The sequence below is a fragment of the Sprattus sprattus genome, assembly GCF_963457725.1.
Source record: "Sprattus sprattus genome assembly, chromosome: 19".
Taxonomy (NCBI): Eukaryota; Metazoa; Chordata; class Actinopteri; order Clupeiformes; family Clupeidae; genus Sprattus; species Sprattus sprattus.
Genome location: NC_137917.1, coordinates 11,104,090 through 11,124,821, shown reverse-complemented (window position 1 = coordinate 11,124,821; position 20,732 = coordinate 11,104,090). Strand labels below are relative to the sequence as shown.

The 20,732-nt window shown below is 42.8% G+C and overlaps 1 protein-coding gene across 1 annotated transcript; it reads left to right on the top strand.

Annotated features, from left to right (window-relative positions):
• The first annotated feature begins 2,622 nt into the window (after positions 1-2,622).
• Positions 2,623-19,737, top strand: LOC308380990 (BAR/IMD domain-containing adapter protein 2). Its single transcript, XM_080858472.1, has 11 exons — positions 2,623-2,682; positions 12,649-12,720; positions 13,888-14,025; positions 15,265-15,417; positions 15,806-15,985; positions 16,091-16,676; positions 16,866-17,088; positions 17,635-17,700; positions 18,375-18,558; positions 19,461-19,501; positions 19,600-19,737. The coding sequence occupies exons 1-11, from the start codon at positions 2,638-2,640 to the stop codon at positions 19,670-19,672; spliced, it is 1,761 nt and encodes a 586-aa protein (XP_080714598.1). The 5' UTR covers positions 2,623-2,637; the 3' UTR covers positions 19,673-19,737.
• Positions 19,738-20,732: the final 995 nt, after the last annotated feature.

Sequence of the window (20,732 nt, the reverse complement as noted above, 5' to 3'; positions counted from 1 at the left end):
CCTGCATGAGGGTTTGAATGACTGATTTAATGTAGTAAAAGTACAGAAATCACTGCCGTTCAAAAAAATGAAACAAGTGAAATATGTTCTGTAGCATCATGTTATTTCAGTAAAACCTTACTCTCCTCAAAAGAGACTCCAGTTGGCATTATAGTACAGCCAAAGCTCTTAGAAACAAATCCTCCAAAGAGGTGTTTTGCCTTATTTGAGATTTATAACAGTGGAAGCAAATAGCTTTATCCTCTTGGTAATTTATAAACTAATCATGTTAGTTCAATTTTGTGTGTACAGGGGATCCTTGACCAATTCAATCCCAGTCTGAAGAACTTTGTTGCCATGGGGAAGCATTATGAAAAAGCCCTTGCAGGTAAGGGCCTCATCACCTTACAAAAGCTTTACTGTACATCGCTATATTAGAGTTATAGTAGTTTGCAGCATGTAAAGTGACAGTGGCTGCCAAGGTGGTCTGTTTTACAAAAACACTAGGTGCATTGGAGGCAAGAACCCCATAACACGGATATAAAGTCCCGAATGTGCAAGTATCGGACAGCTAATCAGGAAACAGCATATTCCAAACCATAGCAGATATCATTCCTTCATGTCACTCCTCAGTAGAGATAACTCAACTCAGGAACACTAGGAACTTGTCTCTTTGATCTGGACACTATCATGTTGGGATTCCTTCAGTTTCAGTTCAGTTACTCTTCGTCACAATCTATTAACATCCTGAAGAGACTCCAGCCTATACAGCACTTGCACACAAGAGAAGTGTGATGAGTCAGTGGGAACTATTTAAACATATGGGTCGGGGGTTCCAGGTCACTGCAGAATACTGTGTTATATGTACTGTATTTTAAATGTTCATACAGTATATATTCCACGATCAGTATGCATTCTCATTATACGCTCAGAATGGTGTTTGAGCCATTGTGGAATTAATGTATAGCTGGTTGCACTGTTTGTTTCGTTGAGGAAGCTTTTGTTGTTGTTCATTCAGACAGAGGCTTAATTGCTGTTATTGTTGATGTTGTTTACTGTGGTTTGAAATTAATGGTGCCCTTGATGTTCTATGAAAAGATAAGAAGAAAAAAAAATGTTGGAAACAGAAAAAAACAAACATTGCATGAACAAGTGGTTTTATTGAAGCGTTAGTCACAGAGTGTCCTAAACTCTCTCCTTTGCCTTCCTTACAGGAGTGACTGTGGCTGCCAAGGGCTACTTTGATGCACTGGTCAAACTAGGAGAACTGTCCAGTGACAGCCAAGGATCAAAGGAGCTAGGTAAGAAAAAGAGAGACAGAGAGAGAGAGAGAGAGAGAGAGAGAGAGAGAGAGAGAGAGAGACAGAGAGACAGAGAGAGACAGAGGGAGAGAGAGGGAGCGAGAGGGAGGGGTGAGATAACAAGCGAGGAAGGAAAGAAAATAAAAGTGAGAGAAATTAACAAGTGGTAAATAGGTGAAAATAATGGAAGAATATGAGAAGAAAGAGGTCTCTATAGATAAGGGAAGAGAGTGAATGAAAAACCAAGGAAGAAAACAGAGAGTGAGAGTGAGGGAATGAAAGAGAGGGAGAAAGAGAGAGAGAGAGAGAGGGGACATTGTTGAGAGATTAACAACACCACATGATCTCATTGTACTGCTCTAAACAGTGGGGGAGGGAGAGAGGGAGTAAGAGAGGGAGGGAGGGAGGGAGAGAAAGAAAGAAAGAAAGAAAGAAAGGGAGACATGCCAAACCCCACACACAGCCAGTTCAGTGGGAGCCTCGCTGCTCGGAGCTCCCAGCTAACCGTCCAGCCCAGCAGGATGACACCCAAAACAAACTGGCCTACAAATGAACGCTCAGACAGCCTGGGGTCCCAGTCAATGCACACAGCACCCTCCAGACTGGGGCTATAACTCTGGATCCCATGGAGAGAGCTACTTCCATATGGAGGCCTCTGAGTGCTCTAAATCAAGAAGCAAATACAAATTGGGGGGAAAATAATGCCTCTGCCAAAAACCTTTCCTTCTTATGAAGGTTAGTTAGAGTTGGACCAGTGACAGAGTCCTGACTAAGTTAAGGTTAATTTAATATTGTTCACAAATTATCCGCAAACAACAAGTGGTTTGAAGCAAGCAAATTACTGGCTTTGCCGTTCAATTTGTTTGGCTTTCTTTGAAGTCCTGACAGGTTGCTTACATACCATGCCCCTTTACAGGCAGGGATTTTATAGTACTTCAGCTCTCCTAGTCGTGGCTAGACACACACTCACATGCTCTGTGGTGTAAACTCAGCTATCTGGTTAGAGCAGTCAGCCACGCTATAAGCAGATGTTTGAGACACAAGTTAGGACAGTAACATTGGAGCTATGGTGAAATCATCATTTCCACTGCAAGCGCAGCAGGCTGTTTTCATGCCAGTCCACCATCACTGTGCTCCCCAAAATAGTGCTTAGCCAATCAATGCTAAACAATGCAGAGCAAAGAGGGACTGTTGCTTTCTAATGCTTCACTGTTGGCCTGCATGTAATAATTCCAATGGCTCACTCGTACGTCTCTCCCTGTCTGAGTTAATTTCTGTTTTGCATGTTATTTTTTTCTTGTGTGTGTGTGTGTGTGTGTGTGTGTGTGTGTGTGCTCCAGGTGATACACTGTTCCAAATGGCAGAGGTGCACAGACAAATCCAAGTCCAGCTGGAGGACGTGGTGAGTATCATCTGATGATCTGTCTTATGTCTTTAACAGACTCACACTCACACTCAGGCCTCAGTCGTGGTCATGTCAGGTTTAACCCTTCCAAAACGATCTGCGCCCGTGGGGCGTTTGGTGGTATTTCTATTAATAGAATGTAAAATCTCCGCGAGTTTTTGTCCTCCAAACATAAAACCAACACCCTGAGAAAGCTTGAATCTTCTAGTTTTCAAATATATCCAGTTCGAAACAAACAAATGAATGAGCACTTTGTAAGGAGAATACAGGTAAAGCCTTGCATATTTCTCTCTCAGAGTGTATAAGCAACCTGTGATTGCCCACCCATTAGCGGATTAGGGCTATTCATATGATAAGATCATGGTAAATCTCCGATCGCTATTGGGTAATGACGTTGCAGTAAAACGTGAGAAAACGCCCCATTTTTCCGTATAAACAAGGCAGCATGTTAGGATGTTTACATTTGGACTGAAGAGATACACGATGGCGAACTCCTTCTCTGCTGCCGAAGCCTTGCGCCAAATTCAAGAAGACCTAGTCAGCGAGGAGGAAACCACATCCTCGGATGAGAGCGATGACGATATGGAAGATGAACACATGCACTTTGAGCTTCGTCTTTACCCCGTTGAGGATATCCCTGTTGAGTAAGTTTTATTTGTTTATTTGTTCACCTAGCTCTTGTAATGAATGCTGTTGATTAACTTATAGGGAGTAAAATGCTCCTCTGAGTTGAACGAAATATTTTAGTATGCTACTGTTTGCATAGTGAATACATTACTTTATGCTTCTAAGACTATTGTGGTAGAATATAATTCTCAGAGTTGCGTTAATGATGTTAGGCTATATCAACGATTGTTGTTGACGTTTCGAGTTGGTTGTCTGTGCTGATATACAGTAAGTAAAACATACTTGGTGACTATATTGCAGCCATTGATGTAAAAATGCAAACGTGTCTTACTGTTATAGCGAGTAAAATGCACGTCGGTATGCTATGAGTTGAATGGAATGTTTAGTAGCCTATGCTACTATTTGCAGAGCGATTAAATCACTTTATGTCGCTAAGACTATTGTATAGTAGAAAACATATTTAATTAACAGAGTTGGGTAAATGATAACAGGCTGCACATATAAACGATTGTTGTCTGTTCTGAGATTATTAAAACATAGAACTACATGGTGACTATATTGCAGCGGATGATGTAAATTGAAATCGCTAAAAACGTGTCTTACTACTGTGGGTAGTCGTTAGTGTAATTATGACGCGTATGGTAGGTGTGAATCAAAACTAGGAGGTGTTTGTGATCGAAACTGTAGTCGTTTGAGCGCTAAAGTGATATGTGTTACAATGCCCGAACATAAAATGAAAGAGCAACAGTTAATTTTATTTTACTTTATTACAGAAACTTGTAGAACATTGCACCTACACCGCCAAGGAAGAGATCACGCTGTCAGCCTAACCCAGATCTGTCGTCATGGAAGTCAGAGGGTGACAATGATGCAACTCCATCAGCACTGAGGTTTTTTCCTGCAAGGGAGCCTGGTGTGCAGCTGAATGCAGCAGACAACCACACTCCTCTAGACCTCTTCAAGTTGTTCTTTTCAGAGGATGCTGTGGAAACCCTCTGCCAGAACACCAACAAGCAAGCTGCTGGGAGCATTGCCAGAGGTGTAAAGTACAAATGGGTTGATGTTGGAGTTGCTGAATTCTACAGATACATTGGACTGGTTTCTGCATGTGCATGATCAAGCTGGATCACATTTCTGACTACTGGAGGAGAAACACCAACTTCTCCATCCCTTTTGTGGCAGATGTGATGGTAAGAGACAGGTACCAAACCATATCATGGAATGTGCACATGAGTGACCCAAGCGAGGACATGGTGAATGATGCCTACCTTTATGTACCTACTTTTATGCACCTGATTTTATGTACCTACTATGCCTTTACTTTTATGCACCTTATTAAATTCACCTTCTTATGCACCAAGCTTGTTTGCAATTTCTTGTATCTACTTTCAAAGCTGATGGTTGTGGGGGAGAGATAGCCACAATGACAGTCCAGGGCCATTGACAAGTGGGCCACTGACAGGTGAGCCATACTGGGGAGGGGCACTCACAGGGCAGTTTACACCTCTTTCATCAATATGCATAGTGGTCTAGGTGGAAAAAAGTGTCACCTTGTAAAATTCTTATAATAAGTGTAGAAATCACACACACTTTCTGAATGCTAAACTCACCTATGTGGAGCAAACACATATGTTTACAAGGTTCAGAGTAAAAAAGAAAACTTCCAAAATATTTACAATGTGTTTTTTGTAAAAAGTCTGAGCACCTCTAAAGCTAGAGTTAATTTTAGTGTCTTTAGATTTAATTTTAATAAAAAACTTTTTTTACTACATTTCTTTTACTCTCATTTTATTATTGCTGAGTTGTTCTAGAATATAATCATAAATTCCACTTTTGCCTAATGGTTTTTAGTTAGGTGAAATATACACAAATATCAGGCATGGCAGACTACCTAACAGAGTCAAAAAAAGCCCTCTGGGTTGGAAGTGTTAAGTCCACGGAGAAGGCCTGTCTGAGACAGGCCGGCCTAAGTAACAGATGATACCTGACACAGCTGCTCACCCGGGAAAAGACAAAGCCCATAGCAGGGCTGGAGTCAAAATCAACTGCATTCTGGGTAATACAAAATCAGCTGCATTCTGGGTAGTAAAAAGTGATGACAGGATAGTGTAGCTTCGAATAGATTAGAACTTAAATCCAAATATGTATTTTTAGTTGGTCGTTTCTTAAGGGATCATGTGTAGTACAGCTGCTATGTGATTTCCATCTGGGTAATATGGTTCTATAAAAGGTATATTATATATATATATATTATATATATGTCGGTGGTAGTCCAACCAAAGACTTCATTACCCACAATTCCCTTATCACCTAAACTTTCTAATCTGCATTCTGCAAGACAGCATTGGCTGCAACCAAGGTGTTACAAACCGTGACGCACTTTCTCACTATAAACTGCGTTGAAATGATACATTCATTTTCTCTTTGCGCACTCTCTCTCCACTGGCTTTGGCCAGGCCCACATCTGTCCTTCCACCGTCATCTGGTGAAGGCCTACTCTTATGTTCTCAACAAAGACAATCTCTCGTTAGCCAAACACTGCCCGCTAACTGAGACAAAGTAAATTTAGCAAGGCAGCTAACATTAGATCTGCCAGCTAACTCTGCAACGGGAACAAAGCACAACAGAGACCTCGCGGAAACTGCAACATTCCGAGCGATCAAAATCCTCCGATCTAAGCTGCAGTGTAATACCGACGACATCACAGCAAGGACAACTTCTCCATCTCCGGACAGCATCATCTCTTCTCTGCCTCCTCAGCGTCGGATACGCCAGCACAACACGTTTCCAAAGGACTGGTAAAATCATCGACTGGGCAGCTAGCTATCATTTAGCTATTCACAACCTGGCTTAGCATAGGACTGTTTACATATGCCATTGTTCATGTATTGTATCTGTTTTGTTTACCGAACATAACTGTTATATACTTTCATTGTTAGTTGGTAGTTGGCTTCGCCACACCATCTAAGGGTTAACGTTATGATTGCTTCTCATATACATCGGGACTTGCATGCGTTACTAACCACTTCCCTCTTCTAATATGGCATCTTAAATCACATACGATTACAAATACATTGGCCTTCATATAGCCACACACGCGAAGCACTATCTCGAATTTCGCGGTGCATAGGCTCGTCCCTTACATACCACACTTGTATGTTCACGAACGTGCATACACATGCACGCGGAACTACGGTAGTCAGGACAAAGGGACACACGCACATACTTTCAGGCGCGCTCCTAAAAGCGCAACACCGAGTTTACAAGCTCGCTCACACACACACTCCCTCTCCCTTACACATACATATACTTCTTCAATTCATTAGTTAGATACATTTAGCTAGATTACATATTGTGTGTTATTTTCTTATCATTGTGTAAATAAATACTTTGATTTATATACGCTGGTTTAATTAATGTTACACAAGAATGGACGTTGTCAACCTCTTCTATTCAGAACTCCAATGACCTTCAACCATACTATTAATAAGGTAACTTTGTTTGTAGTTATTAATGTAATTATTAATCAGAGTTCCAAATTGATAGTATAATATATTTTATGAGACTGATATATTTAATGAGACTGATTTGTGGATTATCAACTTAATTGATCTGCCTTTGTGTTGAATGGTTGATCCCTGTCCAATCGGGTGAGATTACCAACATATTGTTGCTGTTGCAAGGACAGCACCAGTGTGTCTTGGTGGCCCTCGTGGAGACAATATCACAATTCATACAAATTGCACCCACATTCACCCGGCGCCTGCTCACTGGGTCAGATACCTTCATAATCTGGTACTCCCAAATGAGAATGGTACCCATTTTACCCACATAATATGGCGCCCCTGCGTGAGGATAGTACTGTTGGCAATCATTCATTATTTGTGTAATATTAATGACCGCTTAATTTCAGGCCGAATTCAGAATTTGATATTCTAGTGTTAAACTAGTCTAAAAGTCGGAACACTCACCGCCACTAGTCTGTCATAGGACTAAGCCCTAGCTGTACTTACAAATAAGTGCAAAGCTTTATATATCAAATTGAGCTTACAAGCTCTTTGATATTTTATTAGTGAATTATCATTTTTTCCAAACCTTGGAAATCTTAGAACTTGCTATTGCTGCTAGCCATTCAGGTTAAACCTACTCTGTAGGAATTGTGAATTTCTGTCCAGCATTTGAATACCACGTATTCAATGCAACATTGTCAAGCTGTCAGCTGTAACTGTGCTTAATCAAACTGTTTCCCTTATTTTTAATTAATTCACAGCGTGCCACCGGCCCTGTGAAAGAGAGCTTGTACCTGACTGTTACTGCCACGCATTCCAGCCAGTAATCGGAATAGAGACTGAGAGAGAGCCACAGCGAGCTACCGGCCCTGTGAAACACTTGTGTACCTAGCTGTTACCACCACGTGTTCCAGCTTGAATTTAGGTAACTGTGACTGACCCTGACTGTAATTGCCCTGCAAACAGTTAGTGTGCCCAAACTTTTATGCCCACTAGACCCACTAGATGGTGCTGTAGCTACATCTCATTCACAGGAAGCTACTCCTCATAGCGTAGGTAACTACACTTCTAGGTTAGGCTAGTGTACTGCCCAAGTTACACTACAAGGTGTCTGCCACTGCAACACCATAGCCAAGTACCTAAGTTAAATTCATAACCTACCCTATTTTTACATTACTTTAGCTTACCCCTCTAGCTAAACATAACAATGGATAACCCCTGTGTAGATCAGTTTATCTCTTCCGTAGCACAAAGCCTAAAACCCGGCTACCCTGAACTCATTAACAGTTTGAGTTTCAGTGAATGCAGGAAGGAGATAGACTCTCTACTAAATAACAGGTATGATGCGCAGACTGCATCCAAAGACCCATTGTTAATATGCTTGCTACTGAACCTTCACAGGCAAACCAGCCTTGCCTTTCAGAACAATGCAGCATTAGAAGCGCAGAATGCTAGTCTCCTCCAAGAGGTACAGACAGCTAACAAGAAAGCTATGCGCTACCTAGGAGACCTACACTCAACAGAGTTAGAACTCTGTTCACACAAGGAGGAGCTACTGAAGGTTAGGTCAGAACACCCTGCCCCACCACAGTCGTTCAGCCGATGTGAGTCTGGTTACTCTGATTCACACTCCTCCCTTGGCGAAAGGTCTACCCCTCCTTCATTCAGATGGGAACACTTCCCAACTGACCATCAGTCCTTGGGAATGAAGTCAGCTCCTCAACCTCCACTGAGAGACCGAGTTAACAGCCTGACTTCCCATTTGCCCCTAACAGATACAGAAGAAACAGGTAGTTTATTCCCCAGTAGATATACTGCCCATCCTTCTTCTCAGCCCCTGTTAAATAACACTTTCTTCCGTGCCCTTCCCTCCGAAGGCAGGACTAGGTCATGTACAGACTGTTCAGCCTCCTCTCCATACATCCACGAGAGTGAGTACCGCTGTCCAGCATCTGCCTCTCACCCAGAGAGAAGCACATTAGAATGTGATAGACATGTCCGTTCCCATGCTAGATTAGTCTCGCCTTCTTCAGAAAAGACCTTACAGACTCCCCGTCTAGAAGAGCTTGAGCTCATAGCTAAGGACATTAAAATGTTTGACCCAGACCATCGTGATCAACACATTGACGATTACTTTAGGGAACTAGACATTAACATGACTGACCTACCCAATGCAAACCAAAGGGAGAAAATTAAACTCATGTGGAAAACCAGCTCTAAAGCAGTCCACAAGTTTATTCAGGCACAACCTCCCCGTATCAGAAATGATTACGCCGAGCTCTGTCATGCTTTAAAAGAAGAATACTCTTCTCCTGCTGACGAGATCACATCATTGGTTGCTGCCTCCCAAGTCAAACACACCCGTCGAGAACACCCTAGGGATTTTTATAAACGTTTGAGACATGCATACTTCCAGGGCAAGAATGCACCAGGCTTAGAAGAGAGTTCCACCTTCAAGTCTCTGTTCTTGCGCAACCTGCACCCATGTGTGCGCACTCACGTTTCCCTAATGACGCATGAAGGTAACCCCTCAATGAATGAGATCAGGAAGATGACACAGATGGCTTGGGAAACTGTTGTCAATTCCAAAGAAAGGGGGAAAACAACTGAGCCTACCTGCTCAGATACTAAAGCGTCTCCCAAATTCACGGCCTCACAAGTTCACCCTCACAACAGACCAAAGGGGGGTGACAAACGGCCTCATAGGGACACTGAGCGTAACCGCCATGTCCATCATCAGCGTCGTAATGGAAATACATCCCCTAGAAGCAGCAGAAGGCCATATTCCGAAATCATGGCCCAGAAACATGACCTGCCCCTAGATTCGACGGACGATGACTACCGGTACACTGACCGACACTCAGACCATGGCCGCAAGGCTACAGACAGTGATAGTGCCTCTGACTGTCCCTCTGACTATGGTTACCCCGAGCGTTATAGCCCTGAGCCACGAGTCAGCCGACACTACAAGCGCATGAACTCCAGAGTTCGCCACTAAACTGTCTGTTGAGCCAAACAACACAAGCCACCCTGCACTGACAGTAAGACAAATGCTTGCTCAGGGATCTCACTTTTCTTGTAGTTGTATAGGCCAAACTTGGATTTGTTAGCAACAGCAGCAACTTCCATTATTCTGAACTGGTACTTCATTTAAACTACCGCAGTAGCACACTAGCTTCATACATCGCAGACAAAGCTAGTCATGCACATGTCCACATCAAACACAAGTTTAGGACATTACCATACTGCCACACAAACCTTGATACAGCCATTTGAGCTTTAAGATTTTGAGATCATGATGACACCCTTCCGCAGCAGAACATGCCTGAAGGACAAAAACAGCAAAGGCTGCCAAGACTAGTCAGTCACTAGTCATCTACTAGTCAGTATTGTCATCCAATCTATTGAGTGATTCAACAAACACACTCTTGGATTCTCAAGAAATGGTTTTATCATTGTATCAGGTGCCACTATCTCTGCATTTCAGCCTAACAAGTTGACATCACTAACTTTTCCTATTCTCACTAACCCTGATGAGTAGAAGACCCACTGGTTTATTTGTTGTATGCTATGTCATTGTCATTACTGTTTATTTAGATTTTATCTTTGTAACTTGATGACCTTGTACCTGCTTAGCCAGAATAGATAGTATCAACAAATGCCCAGTACTGATGTTACAACTTTGACTGTCTCACCAATGAACACTTTCCACAAATGGACTATGCACAGTTGTGCTCACTGGATCACACATCCGGTGCAATCAACTGACCACAGGGGGGATGTCGGTGGTAGTCCAACCAAAGACTTCATTACCCACAATTCCCTTATCACCTAAACTTTCTAATCTGCATTCTGCAAGACAGCATTGGCTGCAACCAAGGTGTTACAAACCGTGACGCACTTTCTCACTATAAACTGCGTTGAAATGATACATTCATTTTCTCTTTGCGCACTCTCTCTCCACTGGCTTTGGCCAGGCCCACATCTGTCCTTCCACCGTCATCTGGTGAAGGCCTACTCTTATGTTCTCAACAAAGACAATCTCTCGTTAGCCAAACACTGCCCGCTAACTGAGACAAAGTAAATTTAGCAAGGCAGCTAACATTAGATCTGCCAGCTAACTCTGCAACGGGAACAAAGCACAACAGAGACCTCGCGGAAACTGCAACATTCCGAGCGATCAAAATCCTCCGATCTAAGCTGCAGTGTAATACCGACGACATCACAGCAAGGACAACTTCTCCATCTCCGGACAGCATCATCTCTTCTCTGCCTCCTCAGCGTCGGATACGCCAGCACAACACGTTTCCAAAGGACTGGTAAAATCATCGACTGGGCAGCTAGCTATCATTTAGCTATTCACAACCTGGCTTAGCATAGGACTGTTTACATATGCCATTGTTCATGTATTGTATCTGTTTTGTTTACCGAACATAACTGTTATATACTTTCATTGTTAGTTGGTAGTTGGCTTCGCCACACCATCTAAGGGTTAACGTTATGATTGCTTCTCATATACATCGGGACTTGCATGCGTTACTAACCACTTCCCTCTTCTAATATGGCATCTTAAATCACATACGATTACAAATACATTGGCCTTCATATAGCCACACACGCGAAGCACTATCTCGAATTTCGCGGTGCATAGGCTCGTCCCTTACATACCACACTTGTATGTTCACGAACGTGCATACACATGCACGCGGAACTACGGTAGTCAGGACAAAGGGACACACGCACATACTTTCAGGCGCGCTCCTAAAAGCGCAACACCGAGTTTACAAGCTCGCTCACACACACACTCCCTCTCCCTTACACATACATATACTTCTTCAATTCATTAGTTAGATACATTTAGCTAGATTACATATTGTGTGTTATTTTCTTATCATTGTGTAAATAAATACTTTGATTTATATACGCTGGTTTAATTAATGTTACACAAGAATGGACGTTGTCAACCTCTTCTATTCAGAACTCCAATGACCTTCAACCATACTATTAATAAGGTAACTTTGTTTGTAGTTATTAATGTAATTATTAATCAGAGTTCCAAATTGATAGTATAATATATTTTATGAGACTGATATATTTAATGAGACTGATTTGTGGATTATCAACTTAATTGATCTGCCTTTGTGTTGAATGGTTGATCCCTGTCCAATCGGGTGAGATTACCAACATATTGTTGCTGTTGCAAGGACAGCACCAGTGTGTCTTGGTGGCCCTCGTGGAGACAATATCACAATTCATACAAATTGCACCCACATTCACCCGGCGCCTGCTCACTGGGTCAGATACCTTCATAATCTGGTACTCCCAAATGAGAATGGTACCCATTTTACCCACATATATATATATTAGCAGTTATATTCAACTAAAATATTCATATCATATTCATATATTTTGAATATCATTTTTGAAGCGTGTGCAGCAGGGTTGCTATATATTATCTTGAGGTGAGTAATCCCAATATGCCATGTAAGTTGGCATTGCATTTGGTGCTGTATAATTTGTTCACACATGCGGGGTGACTCATGTTTCAAGTTATCAGATCTACTGGGAAAACTGCAAAGACTTTCCAATCCATAAGCCAAATCTTTCATGAGTTTATGCAGTGTACTGTCCAAGTCTCTGTTTTCCTCTATCCCTGTGTGTGTGTGTGTGTGTGTGTGTGTGTGTGTGTGTGTGTGTGTGTGTGTGTGTGTGTGTGTGTGTGTGTGTGTGTGTGAGCGTGTGCATGCGCGTGCGCGTGCGCGTGCGTGCGTGTGTTAATGTGCCCATATTATTAGGCCATCATTTTGCATTTTGTGTCTTTTGCCAGCTGAAGCTCTTTCATTCGGAACTCCTCTCTCAGCTGGAGCAGAAGTTAGACTTGGACATCAAATACTTGACTGTAAGTGTGCCTGAATCAATGAATACTAGTCCAGCTCCTCACACCAGTAGGTCACACACTTCTGAAAAGAAAAAAAAGAGGCTCTTCATTGTGATGTAACACTATTATAAGAAATTGGAACGAATAAAGACTGACCACATGACCTGCGGATAGATATTGTACTGTTTTGCTCTTCTGTAGTGCTACTCAGATATGTGTCACGTAGAGCTACGGTCCGCAATTGTAATCCAATCCTCTTTTTTGTCAAAGTCAGCGAATTGCTCCTTAAGGTCCTCCAGCTGTCAAAAAAACTCTGGTGTTTGGACACAGTCTTGGCTCTGTAAATGAGAATCAAACATAGTGAATCACATTGAGCCATAAACAATTGTAGCCAATCAAAACGTTGCTTCAGGAGCATGGAAGGGGTTGTTGTAATATTATTGGCTGTTGACTGACTCTTGAACTAAACATTTACTGATATTGATCATTTCTGACCCCTTACCAATCAAAATTATGAAATCAGGGATGGCAGGTTGTGAATAGAAGTACAATTATAACACATACAAAATAGAAATTACAGCACAAATTTCATAATAGTTTTGAGTACTAGAGATATCTACCATATCACACTCATCCCAAAGGCATGAATTATAGTGTTTTTCTGAAATTTGCCAATACAACAAAAATGATTGTGAAATTATCATACATTTTGTAAAATTATCGCCCAGCCCTAGTGTCAAGTATAAGAGTAAATGTTTATATAACAGGGGTATGTAATAGGTCTGTTCTACACAACAGTTGCTTATAATCCTAAACAGAAAGGCAGAAAGGTCACAGACACAGACATTGTACTTAAACAAATGTCCGTTTGAACTTGCTGTTGTAGTCTAGTTGTTTTTCTTCTCGTTGTTCTCAGATGGTCAGTTACACTTTGATGTTGGAGTGGGTGGCGGAACGTGGTGAAACATTTATGAATGTTCACTCAAAAACAACCAGTCGTGTTTTCCTTGCCTTACTTCAACAGTGGCTTTCAAACTGACATTTCCTGAAGTTTGGTTATCTCCTTACAGTGACATTTTAGCGTTCCCCACTGAATTGTACGGCCTTGCCAAAGACTCAGTATCATTTCAAGGGTCTTCCTGGGAAAATAAAGGAGAGGTTAAACAAATGAAAAATGTCCATTTCCAGGCGACGCTGAAGAAGTACCAGAGCGAGAGGAAGTCCAAGGTGGAGTCCATCGAGCGCTGCCAATCACAGCTGAAGAAACTGCGCAGGAAGAGCCAGGGAAGCAGACACCCCAACAAATATGGAGACAGAGAGATGCAGGTACATGCAAGACATTGTGGGAACCCAAAGTGGTTTTGTCACAAGTTTAAGTCAGCAGTTTGCCACTGAGACGTTTTATCCATAGATGTTTAGATGTTGTTAAGCCTGGACTTATCCTAGCTCTCAGACAGAAGTCAGCTGCAGGGTTTTAAAATGAAGGCCAACATTATTCCAACCTTTCACTGGGGCATGAGAAGATAATCGGAACAGGACACATGTTTTGGGGATGATCTGAATGGAACATTTTACAAGTGTCTGCATAAGCGTCCAGATAAGGGCAGTGTACTTTCACTCAAATGTGATTCACCTGTGTGTTGACGGAAGGTTAAAGGGTATTCAGGCTAGAGGTGGTTACCTGTTGAACTGCATTGTATGCCGTGTAATAGCAGATATCCCTTTCTTAATTCTTGAGTAAACCTCTAAGCTCTGGAGCTAAGAACAGTCTCTTTTTTCTTGCATTATGAGCAAAGGCTTTACTTTCTTGGCCAGATGTATTTGCCAAAAACTATGCCAACTCCCTATAAAAGTCTGTAATATTTGTAAACTCTCTCTCAAACTGTTGCCAAGAGTGTTTATAGTTTTGAGGTTGCAGGTTGGCAAGTTTATATATGGTATGACTTATTCTGTGTGTGTGTGTGTGTGTGTGTGTGTGTGTGTGTGTGTGTGTGTGTGTGTGTGTGTGTGTGTGTGTGTGTGTGTGTGTGTGTGTGACAAAGGCAGACAAAGCAAAGAGGATGAGATTAACCAGAAATCTAGCTCAGCTGATTTGAGGCCAAAGAGTGAAAAGCTGAGATTTAGAAGGAGTAAGAGTGTGTGTGTTCATGACAAAATGGACAGAAGAAGAAAGAAGAAAAGAAACAAAGAGAACAATAGTTTGTGCAGGAAAGAAAGGACTGGGAGAGGGAGTTAACCCTGTAAGAAAAGGTTACGTTGGGGGGGGTTGGTTGTAATAGAAATTCTGGTATCATTGCTAAACAGACAGGATGTGATGTCATATGTTCCCCTTAATCAGTTCCTATTTAGGTCCCCATCTGTAAAAGAGTATATTCCAGCCCTCAGTGTAAATGTTTAGTGAAAAAGAACAGGCATATCTGTTTCAGCTCTATGGAAGTTCTTATGGTCCTGTAGGTACATCTAATTATATGTGCTAATAGTAAATGTATAATCAATAAGTACAGCCTTTTTATCTTTCGTTCTTACCTTCCTTCCTTCTCTCTGTCTTTCCCCTTACTCTGTCAGTATGTTGAGCTGATGAGCAGACGACAGGGGGAGCTAGACACTCTGGTTGCCGTGGGTTACCGCTCCGCTCTGACAGAGGAGAGGCGGAGGTACTGCTTCCTGGTGGACCGGCAGTGTGCTGTCACCAAGCTGCTCATGAATTATCACTGTAAGGTGAGGAAAGGAACCACGGGAACCACCACACACTGCACACACAGGCACTGTCAGAAACCTAAAGAACCAAATAACTACTTCTATAGAATTTAAGGCTCACTATTCACTATTTGTTCATCATTTGAGAAGTCTCCAATACTAGATACTAACTTTTCACTTCAAGGCAGAAAACCTCTGGCTGGCTACCTCTATATGTAACATGATGTTTGGTAATGTAGATTGGCAGCAGGGTGAAAGGTCAAGTAGGACTTATTCAAAATGCAGAAAGATTGCACATCCTCTTTGGAGGTCAGTTGACCTGGTCAATGTTTCAATGTGAAACTTTACTGCCAAAGATTTCCCAGCATTCTGCACTCAGCCCTTTCTGGTATTGCTTAACTCCCACCAGGTGAAAGAGCTCCTTTCTCAGAAACTGTCATCATGGCAACAGTCATGCTCTCAGCCCACAAAGCTTCCAGAGAGAGCGCTGAACCTGCTTCGTCACACCGCCCATCAGACCCCTGGGGCTTCTGGGATAGCTGAGGTCCTCCGGCATGCTAAGTTGGGGGCAGCACAACCAGGGGAGCAGGTGAGATGCCAATCAGTTCTCTTCATTTCCTGTTTAATTTAGGTTTTAAAAACTGATCATACCATATTTGAATGATGTTTCCCTCACCTGCACATTCCTTCTTAGAGACTATCTGTGCAGGAAGTCCCACCTCTACTCAATGGTGATAGCAGCAATCGCTCTCAGCAACAACAGCAACAGCGTACCACCCAGTCCTCCCAGAGCGAGAGTCCTTCCCAGCATTCCCCTGGGCCCCAGTCCTTCCGTGCCCTGACAGCACCGTCCAGCAGCAGCCCACTCCACACCCCCTACAGCAACAGCAATGGCAGCAGCACGACCGCCAGTACCAGCCCCAGCAGCTCTGGAGGACCCAGCATATCCCAGCATGTCCCTCTGCACATCACCACCTCCTGCAGCTCCAGCCTGCAGTGTCCGCTGACGTCTATGTCTACCGTCCTGACCCTGAGCCCCGGACCCCCATCCTCACACAGCTCCCTGCAGGGCCTGTCACTCACCTCCGCCCCCCACAGTCCTCCGCTGCCTCATAGTGCCCCTCTCTCCAGGGCCATGACCCCAGTGCCCTCTGGGCACCATGGCATCGGAAGCTCTCTGCCCATCAGTAACCCCCAGGTGATGAAGGGGGAGATGTACGCCACCTCCACACTGCCTCTGCCCAGAAGACCCATTAGTGAAGCACGAATGGGAGGACTGGGTAAGGGAATTCTCTAAATATCCACATGTATCTTTAAAACAGGGAGCAGGTTGTGAAATCCTGAGGGTTATCCTGGCAAAGCATTCTCATTTAACAAGAATACTGTTCTTTTGTTTTTCATCCTGTTAACGTAAATGTGTCTTTCTTCCTCATTTTCTCCCTCTCTCTCGCTCTCTCTCTCTCTCTCAGGCTCTACCCTTCCCAGAGTGCTTCCTCTGTCGCCCCCTGCCCGAGTGGAGGCCCTGTTCGCCCACGCCCCCTCCACCACCATCGGGGCCGGACCAGGAGGAGGAAGAGGAGTTGGGGGTGGGGGCTCGTGTCTGCTGCCCTTCCTCCCAGGAGACATGCTCATCCTTCTCATCAGCGAGCCCAGGGAGGGCTGGCACTACGGCCAGAATGAGAGGACAGGACGGTACAGGGCCCCTTCCCTTAACCACACAAAGACACACACACCATATACAAATATCAGCTAACTTAGACACATACAATATACACCCAAACAGCTATCACATGTAAACACAAGCATAGAATATATGTTCATTCAAGCACATACTACCATAAATATATGCTTGAGAGTTTGTGCAGTTATATGCACCTACTCCAAGTATCAATATTTAATATGATAAATGTTTTGGTTCACACATACATAATCACACAGCATGGATGTTGTGTAGATACCATAGATTTGAATCAGTTGGTTGTAGATTTTGGACCATTTGATAACTTGAGCCAATTTAGGTCCGGTTCAGTACTTTTAAGAGGCCTTTAGTGGATACGACTGCCAATCCCTCACCCCAAACCCAATCCCTCTCCCCAAACCTAATCCCTCACCCCAGTCAGGGAAACCAGTGTGATTAGTGAAAAGAAAATGTATATCCAAAGTTATTCAAGAGCTTTTTTGTGTTTCAGTTGACACGTTTTGAAATGCTGTTGTTTTGTTTACTAATCTCACCTGCAGGAAAGGCTGGTTTCCCTTCTCTTACACTCGACTTTTGTCAAGCTCAGCTGATCAGCAGGAGCAAAGGTACGGAAATACGTAAGTATGTGTGCATTACTGTGTCTGGTTTTAGAGGGTAAAACAAGGGATGGTGAGCAGCATTCTTTATGGAGACAATAACACAGCTGGATAAATCACTGTATTTTGTCATTTCCATCCATGGGAAAATAGTTGAGAAATCTGTAGGTCCTTCTCAGTGATCTCTGCTGAAACAGTTTTAATTTCGTGGACCAGGAGTATGGTGGTTTCAGTCTCATACAGTACCTAAATACTGCACTGTATTACTAATTTATTGTTGTTATCAGAGGACTGCTTTAACCACCTGTGTCCTCTCTGGATACCTCAGCTCTCTTCTGCTGCACAAGGCTTTCTAGCAACGCAGCAGTACTTGGCTATCAGGGGATAGGGCCAAGGCAAAATAAACCACATTATCATTCCCTGTGATGCAGAAAATCAATTAAAGAAAATGTTAGCATGGAAAAAAAAGTTACTACTTACGGAAGCGATAAAGCTCCTTGCCCCGTAGGTTTATTTTGATACATGATTTTCTAGGCCAGGGGCGAAAGATTCTCCCTAGGCTTTTTCTTCCCTTATTTACGTATCGCCTGTTTTTGTTTTGTAAAGCTAACCACTGTATAAAACCTCTGCTCAAAACTCCCATCTCTCCTCCCATCTCCTCTCCCCTCATGCGCTCCCCCCAGCTCTCTCCTGCTGTCCAAGGTGAACAGCACCAGCACCGGGCAGCTGGATAAACTGGAGAAGCTGATTCCGTCCGGCCCGATGCAGCTGAGCCCAGACTCGGAGGACGAGGGCTCCGTCTCCTCCCAGCGGATCAGCAGCTTCAGGCCCCGGCCCTACAGCATGGTCAACCCAGACACCAACCAGGTATGCGCCCGCACCACGTTCTAAATCACCCATCCAGGGCTGGGCAATGTGAATTTTTCAAACTCAATCCTCTTATATGACTGGATTGAACTACAGTTTGCATTACCGTCTCCTTTAAACACTTTAAGATGCAGTAAGTAATTTCTCTTAATGTGTTTCTGCTCACACCTGGTAGACAGACATTGATGTGACCCTCCATGTGCTGCACTCGTGCAAAGTAAAGGATGCAGGGATTTTGGAAAGGTTCCCTTTGGAAGTGTTCTGATTAGTTGATGCATGCACATTAGGCCGAAACGTTTAAGTGCTAAAGAACCTAAGAGTCCCACAGACCATCTTGATCTATTTTAGAGGTAGATATGCATAGTGTAAACAGAGCCACCATCAGATGTATTCAGGATTAAACAAGTTACCCCTAACAGAATTATTCATGATTAAACTCATTGCACTGTAGTCCCATTTTTTTATGCATGTCCTTAATTCTGTGGGATTATCTTTGCCAGAGGCTGAAGGAAACCCTGGTAGCATATTCTCTCTCTGCTTTCTCTCCCTTCACTTTTGCCCAACAGCAACAACTGCTAAAGCAGCCCACAGACTACAGATGGGCCAAGTAAGAGTAGAAGGTGATACCATTATGTATCAGCGCTTTGGAAGAACAGCAGATATTTGATTTGCATCTTTTGTATGATTTACTGTCAGCAAAATGGTGGGATAAGTGTGTGTGTGTGTGTGTGTGTGTGTAATGCTTTTTAAAATGTTAATCCAGTATATTGCCCAACTCTATTCCCTAGCATACCACTAATGGTCACCAGAATTCTTGCTGCAGTATCCTACATTAACATGAACAAACCAAGAGGTAATCTAAGCCTTTGTCCAAATCTATCTCTCCCTTCCTCTCACCATAGATCTCCTCTGAGTTTGCCTCACCACCTCCCTCACCAACCAGGTATAGTTACACAGCAGTTACACACACTTTCGTTAAACTTGCCATTCTGGTCACTGTCTCTCATTTCTCCTGTAACGCACATATCCTCCTGTACACAGGACCAATCCCTTTGCACACGTCCGCCTCAGGAAGACTGTGACCAACGACCGTTCTGCACCTGTCATTGAGTAGGAGGAGAGGGATCAGATCGCCAGGCTTGAGAAATCTTTAGAAGAAACTGCCACAAAATAATTAAGACTAATACACTCTAAATGCTTGTTCTGTGACTAGAGTGCTTTGAGATGTGGTAAGAGCTTCTCATGCTCAAGTCCAATACTGACAGTGTCAGTCAAATACTCTAACTTTGGTAGAGAAAGGAATCAAGTATCAGAAGAGTTGATTTTAATCTCCAAACTTAGCTCAAGTTGAAGTTACTTTCTTTCCCAAACTGGGAAAATGTTTTGAAAATTAAACAAATCAAGCAATTGTACAAGAAAAGAAAAGACAAAACTAAATTGCTATTAGGAACCATATTTAATAATGGCTAACAGTATTTGCTATAGAAGCATAATATCTTTACTTAATTCTTTACTGTCACACTGGAATTAGCAATAGACATCACACTTTTTTGGCCTAATCTTACTGTATGGCTGTTTCATTAACATTTCTTATTTCCATGGAACAGTAGATATTGTGGAGGGGCCTGAAGCCTGTCAGCTCGGGGACCAGGCCCTGAATGGAGCACTGAGCAGTTTGTCAAGCTTAAGAGCCAGTGTATAGCATAGCACTAAGGCTGGTGAGCTGTTGAAAGTAAATATATGTTTTTGTTTTTGAGACACTTTCATAAACGAGGCTTTTGCCCTCTGGGTTTTTCTTTTTCGAAGTACATGGGTCAGCGACAAACCTAGGTAAGTTAACTCAGAGTTAGTGGTAAACCAAAACAAAGCTATAGGGCTTTTCTTTTTTTGGCAGTTTCCCACTTACTCTGAGTTAACTTTCTCAGGTTTGTCTCTAAACCACATACTTGGAATACACCCCTGAAGTGTTGCATATGAAATGTACTTATCTTGTTTATGTCCACTACGTATAGCCTCATACTGGGTAAATTATAAATATATCAATCCCCTATAAGGTTTGTTTAAATGTAGCACATATATTTAGCTTAAGTGGACAGTATTGGAGATAGATATGAAATTGTTGAGCAGTTTTCATAACATATGCATTATTACTTTTTTGTCATAATTATGTTCTT

What these genes read in the sequence shown, in the direction of transcription:
- LOC308380990 (XM_080858472.1), top strand. Translation starts at nt 2,638, where the DNA reads ATGGCAGAGGTGCACAGACAAATCCAAGTCCAGCTGGAGGACGTG. An exon ending in TGGACATCAAATACTTGACT is followed by an intron (nt 12,721 to 13,887) that starts GTAAGTGTGCCT and finishes GTCCATTTCCAG; the next exon opens with GCGACGCTGAAGAAGTACCA. An exon ending in TCATGAATTATCACTGTAAG is followed by an intron (nt 15,418 to 15,805) that starts GTGAGGAAAGGA and finishes AACTCCCACCAG; the next exon opens with GTGAAAGAGCTCCTTTCTCA.